This window comes from Taudactylus pleione, unplaced genomic scaffold (assembly GCF_031769625.1).
Source record: "Taudactylus pleione unplaced genomic scaffold, aTauple2 ptg000110l, whole genome shotgun sequence".
Taxonomy (NCBI): Eukaryota; Metazoa; Chordata; class Amphibia; order Anura; family Myobatrachidae; genus Taudactylus; species Taudactylus pleione.
In genome coordinates, this window is record NW_028284512.1 from 521,931 (window position 1) to 544,607 (window position 22,677).

At 38.7% G+C, this 22,677-nt stretch overlaps 1 protein-coding gene across 6 annotated transcripts in view; it reads left to right on the forward strand.

The window, feature by feature from the left end:
* Nucleotides 1-22,677, forward strand: part of ADGRD2 (adhesion G protein-coupled receptor D2) — a 374,363-nt gene that overhangs the window by 212,226 nt on the left and 139,460 nt on the right. For 2 of the 6 annotated variants that reach the window (XM_088471090.1, XM_088471091.1), the window contains exon 26: nt 595-958. The exons of 2 other annotated variants lie outside the window; for them this stretch is intronic. In XM_088471090.1, the coding sequence (XP_088327216.1) occupies nt 595-726 (132 nt within the window). In that variant the 3' untranslated portion in view covers nt 727-958. Of the gene's footprint in view, nt 1-594; nt 959-3,832; nt 4,114-13,786; nt 13,836-22,677 lie in introns of those variants that run through there. 2 more of the 6 variants (XM_088471096.1, XM_088471095.1) reach the window with 2 other exon arrangements.

Here is a 22,677-nt window from a genome sequence, read left to right on the forward strand (position 1 = left end):
TTACTGTGTAGTGCAGACCACATCTACACTGACTGGGACCCAGCAGTGCCCTCCAGTGGCCGGTGCTGTAGGCAGCTGCCTAATGGTAGCGTCGGCCCTGGTTGTGGGGATTTCTTAAAATATTGGCGATCAGGGAATCAAGTCATATTTCTACTTCCTTTCTTGTTTTCCCTCTGTTAGCTCCATCGAATATCTAATTATTAAAATATATAATTATTTTTATATATTTGCATGTCCCTTGTGTTTATATTGGTGTATATATTATTTATACTGGTGTATATTATTTATATTGGTGTATATTACATTTATTGTTATTCTAATGTTTTGTAATACTTGTTTTTCAGTTCTTTCCTTTTCATTTGTTACGGATTACCTTCTATTTTTACGTTTGTTTTATTGCTCATTTTTATTTCTATTTTCTAATGCTTTATATATTAACTAACACAGATATATATTACCTTTATTTATTTATTTATTTAACGTTTTGGTGTCCATTTAAGTTGAAGTTCAAAGTGTAGATAAATCTGACCAGTTGTTACACCTGAATCATACTTCTAATTAGAGGGTCTTTATAATCTGCAACTTTGTAACTAGCGGCATATGTCTCTGACGAAGCCGTGGGTGGAGCCAGGCACTGCCGCTCAGTCTATGAACATCGCAAGAGTTACCACATCATCACTTTTGCCGCTGGACACGGAGCTCACTGTCGGCTTGCCTGTTTGGTGACCGCACTCCAATACTTTCCTTTGCTGGATACGAAGCTCATTGCGGACATACACTACCCGGTGACCACGCACACTGATTTTATACCGTGGGCCACGTCCGGATCATTGTCTACCAACTGTGCTGCTATTCTGTTGTAGCTGATCGCTGGCGTGCACATCCACTGGATTGCTTCAGCTGAACATACCAATACAGCCGCTTGGAGATTTTCAGCTTCTTTCACCCTTCGGGGCTCACAACCCATGGCGAGAGCTCTATTAAGAGCAACAATACATATATCTAATGCATCTCCTATGAGACATTGTGGCTTTTTTCATCATTTTACCAGCTCACTAAATTGGGACTTGTCCTATATTATTCAAGCTTAATAGGAGACCTTCTTTACGGGGGGCAATACAAACAATCTCCAGCTTTACTCAGGACTGATCCCTTCACCCGTCCTGGTTACCTAACTGCAATTTAGTGTGTCCTTTTTTGCGGCTTCAGCTTCATTTATGTGATTTAACTATATTGCTGTTCATATGTTTTACATGTGTTTTTACTAATAGGGTTATAATAAATATATATACATTTCTAATCAGAATCATTAGTACAGATATTGATTTTTTTATATTTTTTGCGCTGTGTACTATTATATATTTCTCTTATTTAGTATTTGATATACTTTTAGGAGGTTTGACAACCTCCTACACAGCTGCGATATATTTATTCTTAATCATTAATTATCATTAGCGCCTATTGAAGGCAATTTTTGTCATATTTCTACTTCCGGCTGATATCTTAATGAGGTATACAAAAATCCAATATCCTTCTCTAAAGACATAGAATAAAGCTTTTTTTGGGGTAACTCAATTAACAGTGTGACCATGAGTGCCAAGGGGGGGTTGGGATACAAAGAATTCTCTGAGAGAAGATTGGGCCTCCATGCCCCTCTTGTGCAGTGGTCACTTGTGCAGAGGGCAACTGATGGTATATGGCCACACCCCCACACAGTCATGCCCCTAATTCCAAGGCCTAACAAATCTTTTGCCAATCCTGAGTATGAGGTTTGCTCAAATTTATTTTTGATATTTGTTGATTTCAGTAAACTGAGCATATAGTACCTTTAAGGTGACTACATGCTTCTTTACTTTTGCTTCAAGCAGGTGTCATGCTAGAGTCTAGTGAACACTAGATTAGCCATCAAAGAAACCTTAGTACTTAGTCAAATAAGATTATGACTAATATAAATAATGAGAGAAAATTAAAGTAAGCAGAACATTAACAGCAACAAAAATGAATCAACAAACTGTTTATGTATTACTCAATGGGAATCAGGGCCTAATTCAGACCCGCTCATGAGTGCTCGCAAGCGGGTCGATGGTGCCCTAATGCGCATGTGCACGACGGAGGGAGCCACGCCGCCGGGTCTCGCACCAAAGGGGGCATGCTGTCGATGGTGACTGACAGCACGCCCCCTTTGGTGGGCATGCCGGGGGCGTGGCTGCCAGACGGAGGCGTTCCCATGGGAACGCCTACCGTCTGGGTCCGGCCCCACTGACATCACTAGTGATGTCAGTGGGAGTGATTTTGGCTCTGATAGAGCCAAAATCACTCCAGGGCTTGCGGCCACGAGACCCTACCACAGGGTCCATCATCATGGACGCTCATGGACCATCATCATGGACGCTCGCATAAGCTGTGGGTGGTAACCCACAGCTATGCGAGCGTCCATGAGGCCGCTCCATTTTTAGGTAGGAGGGCCCTGATTCAGAACGAGCACTCTGGTCAGAGCATCCGGCTCTGAATCAGACCCTCATTTCACTTGTTTTGCCACTAGCAGTAACTTCCTTGGTGGGTTCAATGAGCATGAATGGATGGGATGTGTATAGTGAGAAAATCCTGTCATATTAATTATTATTACTATTATGAGATTATGGCAGTCATAAAGTAATAGTGAAAATCTCATGTAATAAGGGTGAGAATTAAGAAGATGCCAATAACACAATTGGAGTAGCTGTGAAATAAAAATAGAAGTAAATATAATAGGAAACAAAGAAACAGAAAAAAAACAGAAGATTTAATATATAAATAGAAGTGAAAATAATTATCTAAAAATAAAAATGTAATAAAATGAAAGGTTGAAATAGAAAATAATATTGATATAATTTAAAAAACAGAATATAAATAATTATAAAAATAAAATTGAAATAATAATAATAATAAAAGAAAAGATACAAATAATAATAATGTCAATAATTTTAGGAATGGATGTTATTTGTTGATAAAAACTCCAAAAGTCTAAGTCTGTGGTTAGACCATTGTTGAGCATTTTAAGTTTGTTGAACCACTTTTGTTTGAATGCCACTTGATTAAGCAGTTGATAGTGTCTATTCCTATGATGTTGATATTGTTAATGTTGATATTGTTAATGTTGATTTTGTTAATTGAGTTTTTTTAAATGTTCAACTGGGTTTGCATCAAGTTTTTGTTTTTGCATAGTGCATTCTTCTATTTAGTGGTCCTATAATGTAGTGTCCAGGGGCAGGTAAAAACTATTCAACAAAATGTAAAAAAAGCTCTTCATCTGGCATATGAACATGTGTTTTTGCCTAATTTAGTGATGCTGAATTCAGTGGAAAAAATAGATTTTCTCTATCTCGTCACATTTATTAGATACACACAAATAACAAAAGTGGTAATAGCTATTTCTGAAAAAGTAAAATATGTAACAATTTCAATTATTCTCTACAGAATTTAAATATTTTCATTATACTAATTTAAAAAATACTAATAAAATTACAGAAATGCTTAAAATCTGCAGAAACTAAACTTCAGAAACTCGTAACAATTCAAATTAACCATAATGTAATATATTAGATATGTGTACCGACCACCGTGTTTTGGCTTATGGCTCTAACTCATTGTTGGGTTTTGGTTTTGCTAAAACCACCCTCGCGTGTTTTAGATCTGCAATTTTTGTTAAAACATTTATAAAACAGCTAAAATCACATAATTTGGGCCTATTTTTGTTCCTACAGTATTATTAACCTTAATAACATTCCTTTCCAGTCATTTCCAGTCAATTTTGACCATCTCACAATATTGTTTTCACTTTTCACCAATAAAGGCCAAAGGCTGCAGCGACCTGGCTGGCTAAACTAAGTGACAGATCAGCGGCACAAACGCACGGCAGTTTTAAAGAATATAGGACATCTATGAAGTGTTGATGAACCATTGCGCAGCTTCGGGAAACAAGTTAAAAAAAAAAAAGGACTTGTGAGCTGTTTGGATTACTGACCTCCAGAATTTATCCCATCAAAGCACCCTAACTGGCTACAGTTATTGGACCATTAAGCGGATATACCACTTAGAGACCTGCTGACACTAAGGCTGGCTTATAGCAGGTGAGAGCCGTGAATACTACACTTACACGAGCTGCCACTGCATTTGGCTGACAGCAAAAGTGAATTACAGCCAGATAAAACAGACATTCAGCAAACACAAACTCAGCATATAGCGTGTGCTCCTGCTGGATGTACCATACTGTATATTGGATGTTTTGACCAAGATTATTGGCCTCTGGCAGCTGAGAGCTGCATAGGATTGCCATGAGACTGTAAATTATGTCTGCATTCAGTAAGCAGGAGCTGTATAATACCACTGAGAGCAGATTTGGCTATTAATGAGTGCAAGTCCACTGACTGAAAAAAATCACCAGACTGGCAGTTTGTAAATCAGTCTGCTAGACCCAGTACAGATATATGGGAATTAGGGATAGTAAAAGAGGCAGTAATTTAGGGCCTAATTCAGCTGTGCACGTTAGTGCACTGCTGAACACAGATTCACAATGTTCTGGAATCTGAGCTGGTGCCAGACCTCTTCTGCACATGTACAGAACAGGTCTGCGAGCCCGCACGTAAACTGGCAGCAGACTGTCAGTGATTGACAGTCTGCTGCCGTTTGGTGGCGGGGAAGGGGCGGCGATGGCCTTTGTTTTCTGAAACGGAGGCACGTCATCGCCATTGGGGGGGGGGAGAGAAGAGGCCAGTATCTCCGTCGGCTGACGGAGATTTCCTGACCTCTTTCTCGCAGCTGTGATACCTGGCTGCATGACTCCATGGGTCACCATAGCCGGCCGATGGTCTGCAGAGTATATGATGCTGCGTGATGCCTCCTGCTGCATTACCATATCGGCACAGACGGAATAGCTAAGCTGCTTGCGAGCTATTCTGTCTGAAGCTGAATCAGGCCCTTAATCCTTTCATGAAATCTGATATTTAAGTCTGGATCCTATTTTAAACCAGAATCTACAGAAATACTGGTATCTGACCAGCTGGACTATACTAATATATCCTAATAACTCGCAGGAAGAATAAAACATTTTATTAACTCAGAAGATGCATTATGAAAAGTACTGATGGTGATTCTGTATAATTATGCAAGCTTGTTAGTTACTTTAATGTTGTAGAAGTTTGTACTGTATGTAAACAATAAATGTTTTTAATTTTATCCATTTGACTCCATAAATCTTATAGTGGCTGGCTTGCGCTACCTGACTTTCTGTTTTTTTGTTCTATTGGTTTTTTTGGCGGTGCCACAGACACCTCCTAGTTGGGAGTGCTGCAAACCTACCTCTGATAATTATTTAGAATATTTGTATGGGATTGGCGCTTATTGATCTAATTTTTATCTGTAGGGACTGCCACTTGTGGCTGAAGTGATTGGTTTGTTTGGGTTGCTACAAAACAAGCTACCAATTGGCAGCTAGAATTGCTGGCAATGATCTGTAGAGATTGGCTCTACAGAGGAAAGATGTAATCGCCATTATCATTCTCACCCTCACCAGTGTGTACTGTACATTGTCTTCACACAATATAAAATTTTCCCCGCTGGACCCACCATTACAGGTGCCTCTGTACTTTGACATAATTGCCGGTAAAGTTCTTCCTGGTGGAATTTGTAGTTCATTTTGATACTACTCTGATTACTCACAAGATTCCTGGTTGTGCTGAAAATGCTTTCTGAGTACACATTGGAGGGTGGGCATCTTAAGTAAAGCAAAGCCAGCATGTACAAGGGCCTCCAAATTGCCTTTTTTTCCTGCCAGTAGTCAAAGGGACTGTTTGACATGCCTATTTGGATGCTGTCATTAAAATAATCCTCCACCCTTCTTTGGATGGTGACCATATCAGATAGAGTTGAAGTAGAGGTGTCACTAATTTTAGGCAATTATTTTAGACCTGACCAAATGTCAAAATGTTTTGTTGACTCATCTGCATCACCAGTGAGTCTCTTGGTAAAGCTGATTTTTTTCCAGGCAGCCGCAATTGCCTGAGAAACTGAAGGAGGAGACGTTGTGTCATGTGCCGCTTGAGCTGACAACTTGTTCTCTTAAGATCTGTATCCATTGGAAAGAAAGACACAACATGCAACTTAAACCAAGGATCAAGCACAGTTACCAAAATGTATTGATCTGGTTTCATGATGCTGACAATCCTTGGATCATGGCGAAGTGAATAAAGGACAAGTCCAACATACTTAGCAGATTCTTTTCATTTCATCTCCCCTTTTAGTTTCTCGGCTTGTTTTTCCAAAAGTCTAATTAGGGGAATCACTTGACTCAAGCTGGCAGTGTCTGAATTCACTTCACAGGTGACTACTTCGAAGGGTTTCAGCACCTTGCACAACATGGAAAGTATTTTCCACTGCACAGGAGTAAGGTATATTATCTCTGTCATGACTCATATACAGTAGAGTTGGATGGAACAACATTTCTCAGCCAACGGACAGCATTTCCTGCACACCCATGTGATTTTAAAAAAAATTGTGTACCTCCAAATTGATTGTGTGAGCAAAACATGGGACATGTTCTAAATCTCCCACTGTATTGCTCTCGCAATATTTGTGGCTTTATCAGAAATCACAAATCCCGAGGAGAGTCCCAGCGGGGCAAGCCATTTTGCAATGACATCCCTGAGTTTGTCTAAGAGGTTGACACTGGTGTGCCTCTTTGTGAAGCCGGTGATACAGAGAGTAGCCTTCCTCTGAATGAGTTGGCATTTGAATGATTCTACTGCTGTTCATGCTGCTAAAGGCACTACACCCAGCCAGTAGGCTGTCATAGTCATGTCATCTTTAGTTTGTCCTGTTCTGCTTGTCCACATATCTGTGGTTAAGTTGACAGTGGGTACAATGGCATTTTGTTGGCCAATAATTACATTTTTTTTAACATCCATGTATAAGCAGGGAATTGCTTTTCCAGTAAAATGGAATCTAGATGGTATTTGGTAGTGAGGACACAGGACCTCAATTAACTGATTAAAACCCACTGCATTAATATCGGATATTGGATGCATATCAAATAGTAGCATAGCCGTCACGGCGTCAGTGATTCACTGTGCAACTGGGTGACAGCTGTCATACGTGCTTCCTCTAGCAAAAGATTGTTTAACAGTCAATTGTTTTTTGAGACTACTACTAGAAGTTTTCTCTGTCCCCTTCAGGGATGAAGATCCACCCCCAGCAGAAGCAGTAGGCCTAGCACTCAAGGAGAATCCTGGATAGAGGTGCAGTTAGTTAGCTTTATCAAACTGGATGCAGGACTACTTATGATCATTATTGGGGATATTGATGATGAAGGTGTTGGTGGTGGAGATTGCAGGTGCTTTGATCTAGCAGAGAGAAGGGAGATAACTGATGCTGGACTGCTTGTTGTTACTTTTTTAGCATGTTTCTTGCTGCAAATGATGTAACAGGGGGGAGGATCCTAGATGGTTACAGAACCCTACCTCTACTTACGTTTGGCTTTACAAATGCTACAGATGGCAAGACAATTGTTGCCAGGATATGGGTAAAAATAATTCCACACATAAGAGGTGGATTTTTTTTTCATCTTATGCCCAGACATGTCAATGGCCCTCTTCTTAAGATGGATATGTACTGCTTAAACTGGTGTCTCACTTACAAACAACATCCTTTTCATCAACATCCTCATTAGCACCGGCTTTAGCTACACAATTTAGCAATTGTAGAACCACCACCCATAAACACAGGTCAAGGCCTTTCCTTGTCGCTGCTTGTGGTGTATGTCATGTTGGCAATTTTATGATTTTCTGCAGGAAACTTTCCCATTATTAAGTGTTTTTTTTTTTCTTTAGCAATATACATTTTAATTTTTTGGATGCCTCTTTTTATTCTTGAGCATTGGCTTTAGCACATGACATTGAAGCGGTATCATCATGACTGGTGATGGCAAAGGCTGCAGCGCTAGTGCTTGGTTGCTGCTACTGCTGTTGTACTGATTGATTGTTGTGTTCTATATCGACGCCTGAAGTTTTTTCAACCAGAAAAAACACTTTTTTTTTTTTTACAAAAAAATCCTAAAACAAATTGCCCACCAACTGCGACACACTGCGCAGATAATATTAAGGCAGTGGCCCTTGACCTACTGACCATTACTGTTAATATCACAATATTTAAGTTTTTTTAACAATAAATAACACTTTTTTAAACCACACACAACTGTAATTATTTTATTACTATAATTACTATTACTATAATGATGTTCCTGCACTATAAAAAACAATGATTTGCTGACTGCCTATTCATAAAACTATCTCGATCAGTATTACCTAGGGGACTGATGTTGGTGGCACTGCCCATCAAAGACAGTGTCACTGAACATGAACTGTCTCTGTCTAACTTTCTTCAGTCTCCTAACTAACTAACCTAAGCTCATTCCCCTCTGGCATTCCTGAGACAAATGATGTCGAATCACCACCATGTCCCATATATCAGATGAAACACACAAGATATATATACAGTATTCGCACCCCTTGCATTGCAACATGATTTGTCCAGGTGTACAATTTCTCCTTTTGGTTTTTTTGCATTGAATAAGCCTCTACATATCCTTCATACAGTTCATCTTTAATTCATATGTTTGTCAGGTTTGATATTTATTATTTACTTTACACTGTTCATAGCGGATCCATAGAGATGATATTTTTGCAAGTACTGTATAGTTGGCATGTCCATGTTTCCATTATATTTTCTAAATAGATTATCTTCTAAACTGCAGGAAAAAAAATTTGAATATTGTTTTATAGTTATAGATAAAATATTAAATGGCCACAAATTATTTTGTGAGATACTAGTTTCAAGATAAAGACATATAAACAACTGGTGCAAACTAGAAGTGAGGAAAAGATGTCCTACTAACCTGGCCCATCCATAGTACAAGGGAAAGTTGCACAGTGAAAGGTGGGTGGGTCAAATAAGTAAATAAGTATTTTAATTGATTTGTAGCAACTTAATATTTAAACTGTTGCATACATCAACAACCAGTTTAGCAATAAGAAATTTTTTTTTTTCTTTTATAAGTGTAACTGTGTGTGAGAATTGTAGGAAATATTACAAATGTGATAAACTTAGTTGTGGTGTTGTCTTTTGCCTTTTGACATTCTAGTCATTTCCATGATAGCAAATTATCTAAGAAATTGTGATTTTAAAATATTCAAATATGGAGAATAATGTGCAAAAACTAACGTGAAAATATCTATATCTAGATATTAAAGTACTTTTACAATCTTGCCTTTTAGTGACTGTCACTTATAGTTTACATTTTATACAGTATGTGTAGTAGGTGACTGCATTCAATTTTCAGTGAACTCATTAGGATTAAGAAACAATAAAGTTCTTGATATAAATTGATTAGAGGGATTTTAAACAGAGCTTCTGTACATGATTATTTTAATCTCCTCTGATCCATTCCTGCCACCTACTGCTAACTTACTCGCACTGAACATTTGAGAGTGACTTAAGAGCTTACAAGAAGACCAATGTTTTATAGAGTTAACAATCTCTAAAATATAAAACTCCGCCTGTTCAAATGCCAAGGACGCTGATTTTCCTGGTAAGATGAAGATAAAACTAAAAGAGTCATTGGCTTCAAAATGCATTATTTATATCTTTACTGCTTACAATAATTGTATTGAAATCTTATCAAAAGCCATTGAAATGGTAAAAAAAATATGGTGTGGAAAAGAATAGGTAATGAGAAAATGATACAACACTTTTTCCTTTAAAACAGTATGCCGTGAATTTCATTATTTATATACTCAATTAACTGTTAAAAAGTTCAATTTACTTAGAAATATAAACATGTTTTATAAATTGTTATTGATGTACAATTATCAAAAACTATTGTAGTCACATGAAAGCTGTCTGTTCTGCTTATTATGAGGTTGGCTGCACTTAAAAAGTAAGATTTACTTAACCATATTGAAGCTGATGCAGAAGATTACTTATTCCCTTGAAATTCTTTGTAGTGTCCATGACATCTGAGTATCTTTGGATGAATTTAAGTGCTGTCATTGATTCATCATAGTATGTCATTACAAGCAAGAGGGTGATGTACTATTGAATACAAGGTTTTCATGTAACCTTTTATGCATTTTTTTACAAGTATACAGCATATACTTACTGTACTTTGCTTAAACAGATTAGTGCACTGGATTCAAAAAATTAGTTTAGTCTCCCAAAGGGTTTTCTATGAAATTAAACTCAAGGGAAAATGGAATTAAAAAGATTTCTCTATCTAAGAATTACACCATGTTCTAGAAAAAGAATAATGATTTATTAGTTGGCATTTAATAAAATCGGTGGTTATCAGAAACTTTAAAAATCATTTCCAGTCTGGGCATGGCCACGATGACAATGGAGTAGATTGCTACACACTGGAGCTCTCTAGTCCACTAACCTGCTAATCTATCCTGTGCCTTGGGAACAGGCATCCCAGCGGCGGTGAGGCTTTTCTACCTTGCGCTGCTCCTCCTGAGCAATTGGAAAATAGATACAGGTGTGTGGTGAGTCTGGATGGCGCCTTTCTTTTCTCCCCTGTGAGGGACTGGTACTCGATGCTGCTTGACCCGGACAACTGCCTGGTGAGGCTCAGTTACTTTCTATAGTGGAGGTCTGCTTCCTCCTTTCTGCCATTCTGCTCCTGGCTGTCTAGGCTGCTAGAATATATCATGTGGAAATCTGGCCACGTTGCTGCAGCAGTTCAGTTGGAACACTTTGTCTGCTCCTTTACCCCGCAACTACCCTATGGATGTGCTGCACAAGATGCTCCTTTACCTCCTGCCTCTACTTCACCTCCCTCTTCCAGTACCTCTTGGCTGCATGTTCCACCTGAGGTTGCCCTGAAGCTAGTCCTGGAGTCTGTCACATCCAGTGGAAATAGGCTTTCTGATAAGCTGGAGAAGGTGCAGATGGATCTGTCCCTAATACATGAAGAAGGGTTCCTATCATCACCCTTATCCTGGTATTTTACCGTGGACTTCATGGGGTACACTGCTGCTGATATTGAATTGGGAGGACATACCAGCCTCTTATCTACACAGGCTGTGACGGAGGATGACCCCTTGAGTTTCCCTGATTCATTAGTGTTGAAGGTTCCCATTATCCCTGAGGGGTCGTGTACTTCAACAAAGGTGACCCTGCAGCAAGTGCTCGAGCCTGTGAATCATAGTAAAGAATGGGTCATGGAAAACCTAGAGATAATATCATCTGCTCTGGCCCTTTTGCATTGTGATTCGCCTCGGATCCAAGTATTGGTTGTCCCAATGTCCTTGTGTCTGGTCAAGCAAAATATTCGTAACCAGGGGGAAGATAATGCAGCAGTTGTTCTTCATCTACATGTATCCACTACAGATGATGTAGTTCTTGCACATTCTTTCCTATCTACTGGTTCTGCTTCCCTGATGTCGGCTGGTCTGCGGGGTCTTTCGGATGCCGAACAGTCTGCTCCAAAGCTTATTGAGAACAGAGCTTATTACCCTCCTATCCATAGACTTCCACCAGACGGGAATTTAATGGCATCTATGGTGCTATTCCCCTCCCTTAAAGAGCCTGCTGCTGTTTTGCCCCTTAAAAAACTTGAGAATTTCGTTCTCTATAGAAGACTTCCGCGGCTGCGTGATTTGCTGTCTCTTCGTGGCATGGTGTTCCCGACCTTGCTGTGTGTGGAGCCTGGAGGCCACATTCATCTTTCTGATACACTCCGCGCGATTGCTATCTGGTGGGGCTATATGATTCCCTGGGGGACTCATTGTCCTGATTGTCTTTGGAATTTGTGTATATCGATATGGCCTCTCTAATTGCTGATGTTAGTGCTGTATATTATTTTTGCTATGTGTTTTAGGTTATTTGTGTACCGTGTTCTTATATTTTTAGTCCAATTTTTCCTAAATATACGATTATTTTACTTGGATTTATCTCCTATATTCTAATAATCATTTATCCAGTTATTTGTGTTGCTCTATGCACAGTAGTTGCCTTGATATATCCTGATCTGCCTATATAGGCCTGCTTAGTCCTGCTGCTCTGTTACTTTTTCTTTAAGGTATATTGTATTACTGTCCCGGCTGGGCTTGGTGATACTTGTCTGGGAACTCTGACTTTCTGATTTTCTGTTGTATGGTCTAACACTTTTATTTTTAGGTCAATTGCTTTTATTGGGTTCCTGTATAGCAGGAGGATCCCTTATTATACTGCATGTCCGGTGGAAATACTTCTATTTGCATTACCCTTTCTGAAAGTGTCCTTTGTTTATAGTTTTCCTTTAGTTCTATTTTTTTATATGTATGTGTTTTAGTTGTTAGAGGGGGGGTTAGGAGTGGTTTGTGGATGGATTTGCCAAGGTAGAGAAGAGAGGTTGGCTGTTTAGGGATTGTAATGTATGCCACAGTTGGGTATAGGTATACAGGATGGGGATGGGTTTACCTCGGTTGTTATGTATGTCTTTTCTATATTTGGTTTATTTATTTATTTTTATGGTACAGCATTTGTACTGGGTGTATTAGTGTTTAGGTTGTCATATGTAGTGTACCCTGAGGTTGGATGTTTGTCTCAGATATTGCTTCCTTTCTTTTGGTGGGTTATCAGACCTTTCCCTCATGTTCTTGGAGGTACTTTGGGGTATAACTTCTAGTTATAATTGTAGGACAGACAAATGGTTAGCATTGCTGCCTCACAGCACTGAGATCGTGGGTTTCGATTCCCACCATGGCCCTAACTGTGTGGAGTTTGTATATTCTCCCTGTGCTTGCGTGGGTTTCTTCCGGGTACTCCTGTTTCCTCCCACAATCCAAAAAATATACTGGTAGGTTATTTGGCTCCCAACAAATTAACCCTAGTGTGTATTTGTGTGAGCATGTGGTAGGGAACATAGATTGTACACTCCACTGGGGCAGGGACTGATGTGAATGGCCAAATATTCTCTGTAAAGTGCTGTGGAATATGAGTGCGCTATATAAATAACTGATAATAAATAATAGTTCTGATGTGATCCTCCTGTGTGCTGCTAATATTTTTGGATGTATCCTAGACCCAGTTTGAGTGGCGTGGGCTAGAATGGCGGCTTCGGGCCCTCACCTTAATACTCATAATTCTCTGCTTTGTTAGTGCCGCTGGTCATGGGTGTTTGCACACTTTTTCAGATATATTTTTTCTGCTCTTGTTTTATAGATGTATGTTGGTCTCTGTATTAGCCACTAGAGTGTCCAACATTGGGTAGTATATCTCTTCAATGCATGTTGATGACATTAATGTTTATTGCTATTATAATAGTTTTGTTTGTGTATATTATGTGATTTTATACTGTCATAAGTGCTGTGCATTTTTATAATTTTATATGTATGTGTTGTGAGTAAAAATTTGAATTCAATAAATAACACTCTAACCATAAGGTTATTTGTGTAACATGTGTTCTTATAGTTTTAATCCAATTTTTCGTAAAAATAGGATTATTTTACTTGGATCTATCTCCTATGTACTATGTTCTAGTGTTAATTTATCCGGTTATTTGTGTTGCTCTATGCACAGTAGTTGCCTTAATATATGCCGTGGGTCATGGGTGTTTGCACGCTTTTCCAGTCAATGTTCGAAAAATTTAGCGATTTTAGTGAAAGCATATTTTTTGTGGAGATTAACTTTAAAACGTCATAATTTTTTTGTGTTTTTTTTATTTTTGCATTTGTTGGCTGGGTGGGTATACTAAACATAAAATTCTTCTTTTCAGACATGACCTGGGAGAAACAGAATTCTGAAAAACAACACAAAGATCAACAGTTAAATCAATTAAAAAACTTTTAAAACTGATTTATCATTTTTCTTTTATAATTTAGTTTTTTTGTCCTTTTGCTTCAAAAATATTCTCTGCACATTTTCTTTCATCTTTTTACATTTTGTACTAGAAAAAAAACTGGAAACACCATTTCACTCTGGGATATACTGTATATAGATTTTGTACCTCTGCTCTGATAACTCAGTTGTCCATTTGCAAAATTTACAGTGGGATGGAAGATGTAAGACTATCTTTGCAACTCATTTGTATATGGGCATGTAGCTCATTCTTTAAAGGAAGGGAAATTATAAAATCAATATTACAACAAAATCTCTGTATACCATACCCTCAGTTCACCCAAACCTTAATCTACCCAAACATTTTCATGTTTTTGTATATCTTGGTAGTTACAGGCTAGGTGATTGTCGTAGATACCATTTGATTACCACCATTTGTCACCTGCATACAGTATTGTTAGAACCTGTGTCTCTCCATTTTAATAATTCTTGGGTCTATTCAGAGCAGGGATGCAAGTAGGATGAGGCAGACAGGCATGTGCCATGAGTGAGGGGGTGTTTCACAGGGGATCCAGAGTTGCAGCCATGCCCTTGTCTCCTTGTCCCCTTCCCCTCCTCAGTGTGATCATCCTTTAATGGGACCTCCCTGACAGGCTGCAGCTTCCCTGAACGCTGCTCTGTGGCTGCACCAGGAGAAATAGGTGACATCACCGACTGGTAAGTTACAATGTAGAGGGAGAAGGGAACATATAGTTTATGGTAGGTAATACTGATATTAAGAGTAATGGAGCGTACACACGGTCAGATTTGTCAGACTTGTCAGATTTGTCAGATGAACGACTGAACGACTAAACGATGTGAACGATTTGAACGATTTGACCAAAGTTTTGAACGATTTGAACGATTGAACGATTTTTGACTGCATTAAAATGAATGGAATCGTCCAAGTCTGACAGCAAACCCATCAGATGTCAGATATCGTTATCTGACAAACGGGAAGGCGCATCATTGATCGTCCATCGTTCAGGCATGTCAGATATGAACGATTTTCCTTCAGATATGAACGACTGAACGATTTTTAAATCGTTATCGTCCATATCTGAAGAAAAAATCTGATCGTGTGTATGCACCATAAGGGGTAAGAGGGTAATGCTTTAATGTTTTTTTTTCTATGATACATTTTTTTAATGAGACTTAGGGATTATGCGGTTCATTTTCATAAATGTAATTATTTGATGAAGCTGGGGTTAATGAAGGGGTAATTATTGTAAATTGGTTATGAAGGTAATTATTGGAAATGGGTTTATTATATTAATTACATTGAATGGGATTGTTATGATGATACTGAAGTAGTTAATATTTTATTTTTGAAGAATGGTTAATCATTGATGAGTGAATTATATTGTAAGACGATCAAAAATATTCTTTGTATTTTATGGTGGTCAAACTTCTCTTTATTACATGTTTGCTAAAACCCTATGTATTATATGGTAGTCACTTATGCTCTCTGCATTATATGGTGGTCACTGATGCTCTTTGTGTTTGGCTGTCACTGTTGCTCTCTGTATTATATGGTGGCTACTGTTATGTTCTCTTAATTACATGGCCATCACTGTGATGTTCTTTACATTATATTGTGGTCACGGCAATGTTCTATATATTGTATGGTGGTCACTGTGATGTTCTCTGTATTATATGCCAGTCTTATAGATAGATGGTGACTACTCTCTACTGGGGAAAGGGGATTGGGCACTGAGATGAGTCTTGCCCTGTGTGACAGAAAGCCCCATTCCACCCCTGGCAGGAAAGGTTCTATAGCTGACTGCAAATGAAAGACAATTGCTGCATGGCAATACATTTTAATGTTGAAACCCCTTTTAAACCAGGACACATTGTCAAGTACAAAAATGAGATTGTGGAATTTAGGAATTTTTTTAGTAAGAAAATGTCTTGTGTTAGTTTTATGCTATCATATATCCATTAATTGTTTCTCAAGTGAAGTAAAAAAACAAACTAATCCAGTGGTTCCCAAACGGTGTGCAGTGGCACCCTGGGGTGCCTCAGGACACTTGCAGGGGTGCCTCATGTTGGTGGTCCAGCAACAAATCAAATTTTTATCTGTTTAAGTACAAGCTCTAAGTCCTATGGAGAAAATAAAAAACAAACACAGGAGAGAGCTCCTGATACTACTCATAAACACAACAAACAATAGCCATAAAACATTTGAATAATGATAATTATTCTGGAATTAACTTGCTTAGTCATTGAGATTTTACTACTACTAAAAGAGTTTAGCAAGACCAGAATCACCTTTTCATAATCTCTTGCCTTTAGTAGGTAACACCCCATTTATACAAACTCTGAGGTAGAGATATCTTTAAGGACATAAACCTGCACCTTTAATAATATGAGGATGCACCCGAATTCCTGTCAATATTTAATAATATATAAATCAAGTATATGTCTGGTATTCCAAAGAGTTGAATAATTTCCTTATTAATTAACACCATTAAGATCATTGACCCCTTCACCATCATAATGAAACCCAATCATCATTACTTATTACTAACCAGGGCCTAAGTATTCATAAGGCTGACTAGGCTGAAGCCTAGTGACCCCGCAAGCAGAAGTTGCAAGGCACACTCTGTCAGCTGAAGTTTGCTTTGAGACAATGGGGGGGAGGGGGGCAAGACAGTGGATCTGTAGTGCACTGACATCAGGGTTGTTACACCTCCATGAGAGGACACATGACCAATGTTGTCACCTCTGCTACCTGGAGGAAGTTCTCTCTTCTCCAGACCTCATACACAGGGACAGGAGATTCTACAGGACTTGCAGGGATTCTAGATGCCCACTAGAGAACCACTACTGAGTACAGAGCAAGGATACCACAGCATTGGGGTTGAGCCAACTGGATTGAAGAGATGGAGTGCACACACCAGGACCGACGCTGCAGCCTACTGGTACTGTAAGTGCGGGACACCACCATGACGCAAACACAAAAACATCCACACTAAAAACTCTGATGATCACCTTCAGGGTGAGGGAGACATATTGGTAGAGCCCGCCCCCAGCAGCTGTCATCTTGCACATCTCATTCCCACAGTAGACGCTACACTGCAGACATGCCACAGGGAGATATCACAACTATTTGGAATATGTACAGTGGAACACTCTAAAGGGGCCAGCTTATCTCTAATACAACATTATTGATAATTTAATGTACATTTTATTGGAATTGTCTGGAGCGCGGTGTCTCCATTTTTAGCAATCTAATAAACAGAAACTCACTCTATACTGAATCAAATCACTTCATTATTGCCTGAGATACCATACACACGATTTACCTATGTAGTACTTGCCATACCAGAGTCAGACTGTCAGTTGTAGTGGGGTGACAGATTGAAGTGCCGGAGGGGGCCCAAAATACCTAAAAGACTAGGGGCCCGGCCATGGGTTAATACTGCCCTGATATTAACTTTACGAAATTATAACCATTGCTCCCTCCTTCCCTACTCACCTGTTTGATGATCTAATCTTTCTCTCTGAGCTGCATCAATACAATAGGCTACTTTGGAGTAAGTTGTTACTGTCTCAACGTGGGAGGAAAGTGGCTTTCAGAGAGGAGGCAATAGGCAACAGGGCCCCTACAAAGGGAGGGATGGATTACTTTAACTGACTTACCCAATTTGCTGTAAAGTAATTATGGGCTTGATTCAAACCGATGGTTTACGTACATCTCCAGTGCTGCCTGTGAAAATTTGAGTTTCCAATTTTAGAAGTTGGGACACAAGTTTTGGTTGTCAGATTGGGGAGGGAATCTATTTACTTTTTCTATTTTATCCTTTAAATAATTTTATGCCTTTCAATTATGCTAGTGATTGACAAAAACAATTACATTCAGTACTTGAATTTTTACTCACCAAGTTGGTTTTAAATAGGAATGTGAGCTGATATTTAATTCAAAATATATGTTTTAGATATTGTGACACACAAGCAGTATGATTTCCAGTGCACTCTTTGTAAAAACAAAAAACATTTTATTTAATCATGATAACCAGAAGGATTTCATCAGTGAATCTTTTGATGATTCAGTTAATCTCACCAGATCCATTCATTCCCTTTATTGCTCTGCTACAAATAGTGAAGATGTGAAATGGCATTAAAGGCTTAAAAAAAGTCCAATGCATTGCAGAGTTTGAAATCCCTAAAATATAGAGTTCTGGCCATGTAAATGCCAAGGACAACATTTATCATGGTAGCATGGAGACCAAAAAAAAAAATATATATTTTGAATTTTCCTTATTTCTACATTTCATAATACACAAAAGGTAAAAAAAAATTGTTTAGATTCTTGTGTGTTGCACACATAGGATAAAATGTTAGTACTTTCTAAATTCTGCATATTAATAAAATAATAATAATATATTATTATTATTATTATTATTATTATTATTATTATGATCACAGGAAATAGAGGGATAGCATATGTGACATAAATATAGAGGTTGTAAAGACTGATTCAGTAATAATAGAAATTATATAATGTTACATAAAAATAAAAACAGAAAATGTAATTAAAATGTATCATATAATGTTACTTGTGTAACTTATTAAAATATGTAATCAGTTCAATGTATCAAGTGGCAGTTCGCAACATACAGAGAAAATTATGCAAATTTTTTAGATGTGGCTCTCATTGGAGACATTGTTTAAATTTAATACATTTTAATCATGGTGCCTATACAATGGTGCAAAAGATATCCGCAGAAATACATTTAGATGCACATATTGTGATATGCAGAACTTGTAAGCGGCCGCTCGTTCGTTCCGACCGATGTTCGCACAACTGCGCATGCGTACGGATTTTAATACGCATGCGCGAACCAGTCAGTGCGGACGAAAATCGTTTGTTCGCTAAATAGCGAATGCCTGCTTTTTTGAGTGACAGGAGGAGGCGTATGTGGGTGGTAACAGGGGAAGGTGCTTGAAAACTGGGAGTGGAAATCAGAACGCAGGCGTGCTTAAAGGTCAAAATGGGCGTTTTATGGGTGTGCATAATTAATACAGGAGCTTCATTAACCACGTCACTTGGTTGATTTGTAGTCAGAACTGCTCGCAAGATTGTGGTAGGAAAAACCAACCACAAGAATAGCGAGCAGTTCATACGCTGTTCGATGTACTCAATTAATCTCTTAAATAGCGGACATGACGTATGGTGCGAGCGGCCAGGGGGCGTCTTTTTCAAAATTACGACCGCAAGTTTTGTTCGTTCGTTAAGACATAGAGGCGTGAACAGACCGCAAAGTGCGAACGATTCATTTGAATAGCCACCCCTTTTTAATGAACGAGCGAGCGCAAAAAGCGTCCGTCTCTGAATCAGGCCCTTAGGCCTAACCTAGATGAAAAACACAATATCATGAGTTGTGAGGTGGTCAAAATTGACTGCAAATGACTGGGAATAAATGTTATTAATGTTAATAATACTGTAGGAACAAAAACAGGCCCTAATTATGTGGTTTTACCTGTTTTTATAATTTTTTGAAAAAAGATCCAAAACCAAAACACGCAAGGGTGGTTTTGCAAAACAAGATCCAGATCCAAAACACGAAGGAGATACAGATCCAAAACCAAAACACGGGGGTTGGCGCACATCCCTAATGATTACAATGCCGTAATCGTGCAGTATTTTGCCTGTCCTCTAGTGGATGGACAAATTCACTCTACAACATATGTCACAAGTTGCCCAGCGTGACTGAGACAATCTGAGAGGTGTATCGTGCCGCAAATCACCACTTAAAGTGTACTAGAAACTCTGGGCATATGACTTTAACCACTCAGGAATGAAACGCATACAAAGTCGCAGATGAAGCACAATGAAACTTGGTGTGAGATAAAGCCATGGTCGCTGCATCGTAGCACTTCATACACAGATTCAGATTCACAAGCACAAATGTTGCACATAAAAATGATCAGTGCAATCTAGCAAACTCGTTTTGTCGCTGCCAGATGTTCACAATGTGCATCTTCTTTGCATAACTAAAACAAGAGAGATGTCACCCAGGTGGCTGAGTCATCCAGAACCTGGTGTGCCCAAAGGGGCTGTTTGGCACGGCTGAGGACATGTATGAGGACAAATCTGTACTTCAAAGTTGACTACTGACCGATAAACCTATACAGACCCGATGAAGAGGATATGGGGAGATAGTTGAGACTCAAGTCATCATAGGAAGTGCTTAGGGGCTGAGAAGGGTGCGGGTGCCACCTGTAACTGAAAAATGTGAGGATCGTTTGCATTCCGAAGATAGGTGGAAGAGCAACATCAACACTGACAACTGTACATACATTTACATTTTCACTTCAGCACTTAGCTAAAGGTCGTTAATTAGCACGAAGAGATTCCACTGTTAATCAGCCTTTGGAAGACCCTTATTCTTACTTTGTAAAATTGGAATTGAATTTCTCTGTTGTTGCTTCAGAGAGTCTAGTCTTGTTTGACAGTTTGTTGACTTCATCTTTGTCTCTCAGGATTCCAACTGCTCCAACCCATTGGCTGCTTGTGATGTGTCTACATAACCTAAACAAGCCTAGTGTCTCTCCCAGGACAGTGACATATTGCTCATCTTAGCTGATTGCTTCCAGATGCCTATGCAGCTAGGGGGAGTTTTTTGCAGAGAACAAGGGCACTTTCTTCACGTTGCTTTCTGTTATTTAAACTGTCCGATAACCTCTCTCTTGGGCGACTTGCTCTGAGACCTTCTTGGTTTCTGGAACTTTCAATGATTTGGACTCCTTCTGCAAGGTTAAATTACCCTGGGTTCTGAAGCTCAATCTGATGGATATAGTCACTATCCCGGCTGTCCCAATAACTATTATCACACAATTTTTCAGCACAAATCTAGAATTGGAGAAGCTCTCCAATGTGCTCTATTGGCTGGTGTCCAGAGGGATAAAGCCAAACCAAAATTTCAAGGGGTTCAGCAACTAGACAGTTTAGCTGAAAATTCTCAATTGCTAGTCTTATTCAGGATCAATTTATACAGAGCTGGTTCTAGCAACGTCAAGGCCGATGCACTCTCCTAATAGTACTCTACTGAATAATCCATCATGGTGAACTAAGCCATTATTGCTCCAATCTTGATTCCAGGAGCAACTACTGTACCTCTTCAGAGTTGCTGCTCCTCTTGAATACACTCAAATGCATACTGAGATCACAGTAAATACACAGTACTGTAAATGTACGGTATGTGCAAAGAATGTGATGCATTCCTTATGTCTCCTCAAAAGAAAATCATATATGCTTAAACTTAACCTGAATAAAACAAAGTTGCATGCATTTAGCCTTAAGCTGGCCACACATCTAAAGATTATCTGTCCAACCAGTCAACTAGTTGATTGGTTGGAATGAAAATCTGGTAACGTATGGGAGTAAATGATGATCAGCAATTTGCTCCTAAATGCCAGAAAACAGATGAAAATGGTCGTTAGACAAGTTTGTTAAATGTTTGATCTAAACAATTTGTTCTAACAACAGTTTTTTGTCCATTTTCCGGCATTTGGGAGCAAATTGCTGATTGTCATTTGCTTTCATTCCTTACCAGATTTTCATTCCAACCAAACAACTAGTTGGACAGATAATCTTTAGATGTGTGGTCAGCTTTAGGTTTTAACCCGAGCTATTATTGTTTTGACATTTGATGGTACCCACACCCAATGTACTTTGAACAGAAAGTGGATCTGATTTAGAGACGGCTGCAAATATGCAAACAAAACAAAACATAGGTGTAAACTAATTGTTTTAACTTTTTTTTTTTTTAGTTGCATGTATCTAAAACACATACAACTTAATATACTGCATATAGATGTGGCTGGATCTAAGATACAATTTGGCATATAGATGTGACCAAAGTAAAGATACAGCCACCAACTTAATGATACTACCTGCTGTATTGTTATTGTTTTAAAATGTATATAAATATACTGTATATATACTTTAAAATGGATTTTAGCACCTCCCCCCCTCCCCAACACCAGATATGAATAACCAGAAAAAATTAATTGCTACTCATGAAAAGTAGTACAATGTGGCCTTAGAACTGATTGTAAACAGTGTTCATGTAGTCAATTTAGATATTAAATAATGGTAAAGTATTACAGCTGCAATCTTATACTGTTAGAGGGTTTCAATCACGTGATGCGGTGATCCAGAGATGCCGGGTCAGCGGTTCGGTGAAATCCAACATATTATCGTGATTGGTGAAATTTAACATGTAGAATTACACCGATCCTGCGACGGATCGCGGAACATCGATGTCCGCCAGTCGGCATTTCCGACCGATCACAGTAATCCATCTCTGATGTATAGGGGCCTTTACTCACACCAATCAGCTCAGATTTGTTCTCCTGCACCCTTGTCTTCAGTCTGTAGGATAGAGAGGGCATTACTAAGCTGATGTCTGCAGTATTTCCTACATTTGAAAAGAAAATAGAAAATCTAGAATTTACTACAAAGCTGACTAATGTCATTGATAAATGGGTTGGGGAAACAGCTGTAAAAACAATAGTGGGACTGAAACAGCTTTGTATGAATGTCTTCTTTGAATATTATACCCAGGATGTAAGAGAATAAATATTGATAGATACCCACAAACAGCCAATTTGGCGTCAGTTTTATCCTGAAATTTGATTAATCTATCAAGAAGAGTAAGGTATCCAGGTTAAAAAAAATCCCAATTCCCCCCCCCAAAAAAATGTAACAAATAAAATAGCAGTATGGCTTACTGTATGTTTGCCAAGTCGCCACTGAACAAAACACAAGGCTTCAGGTAT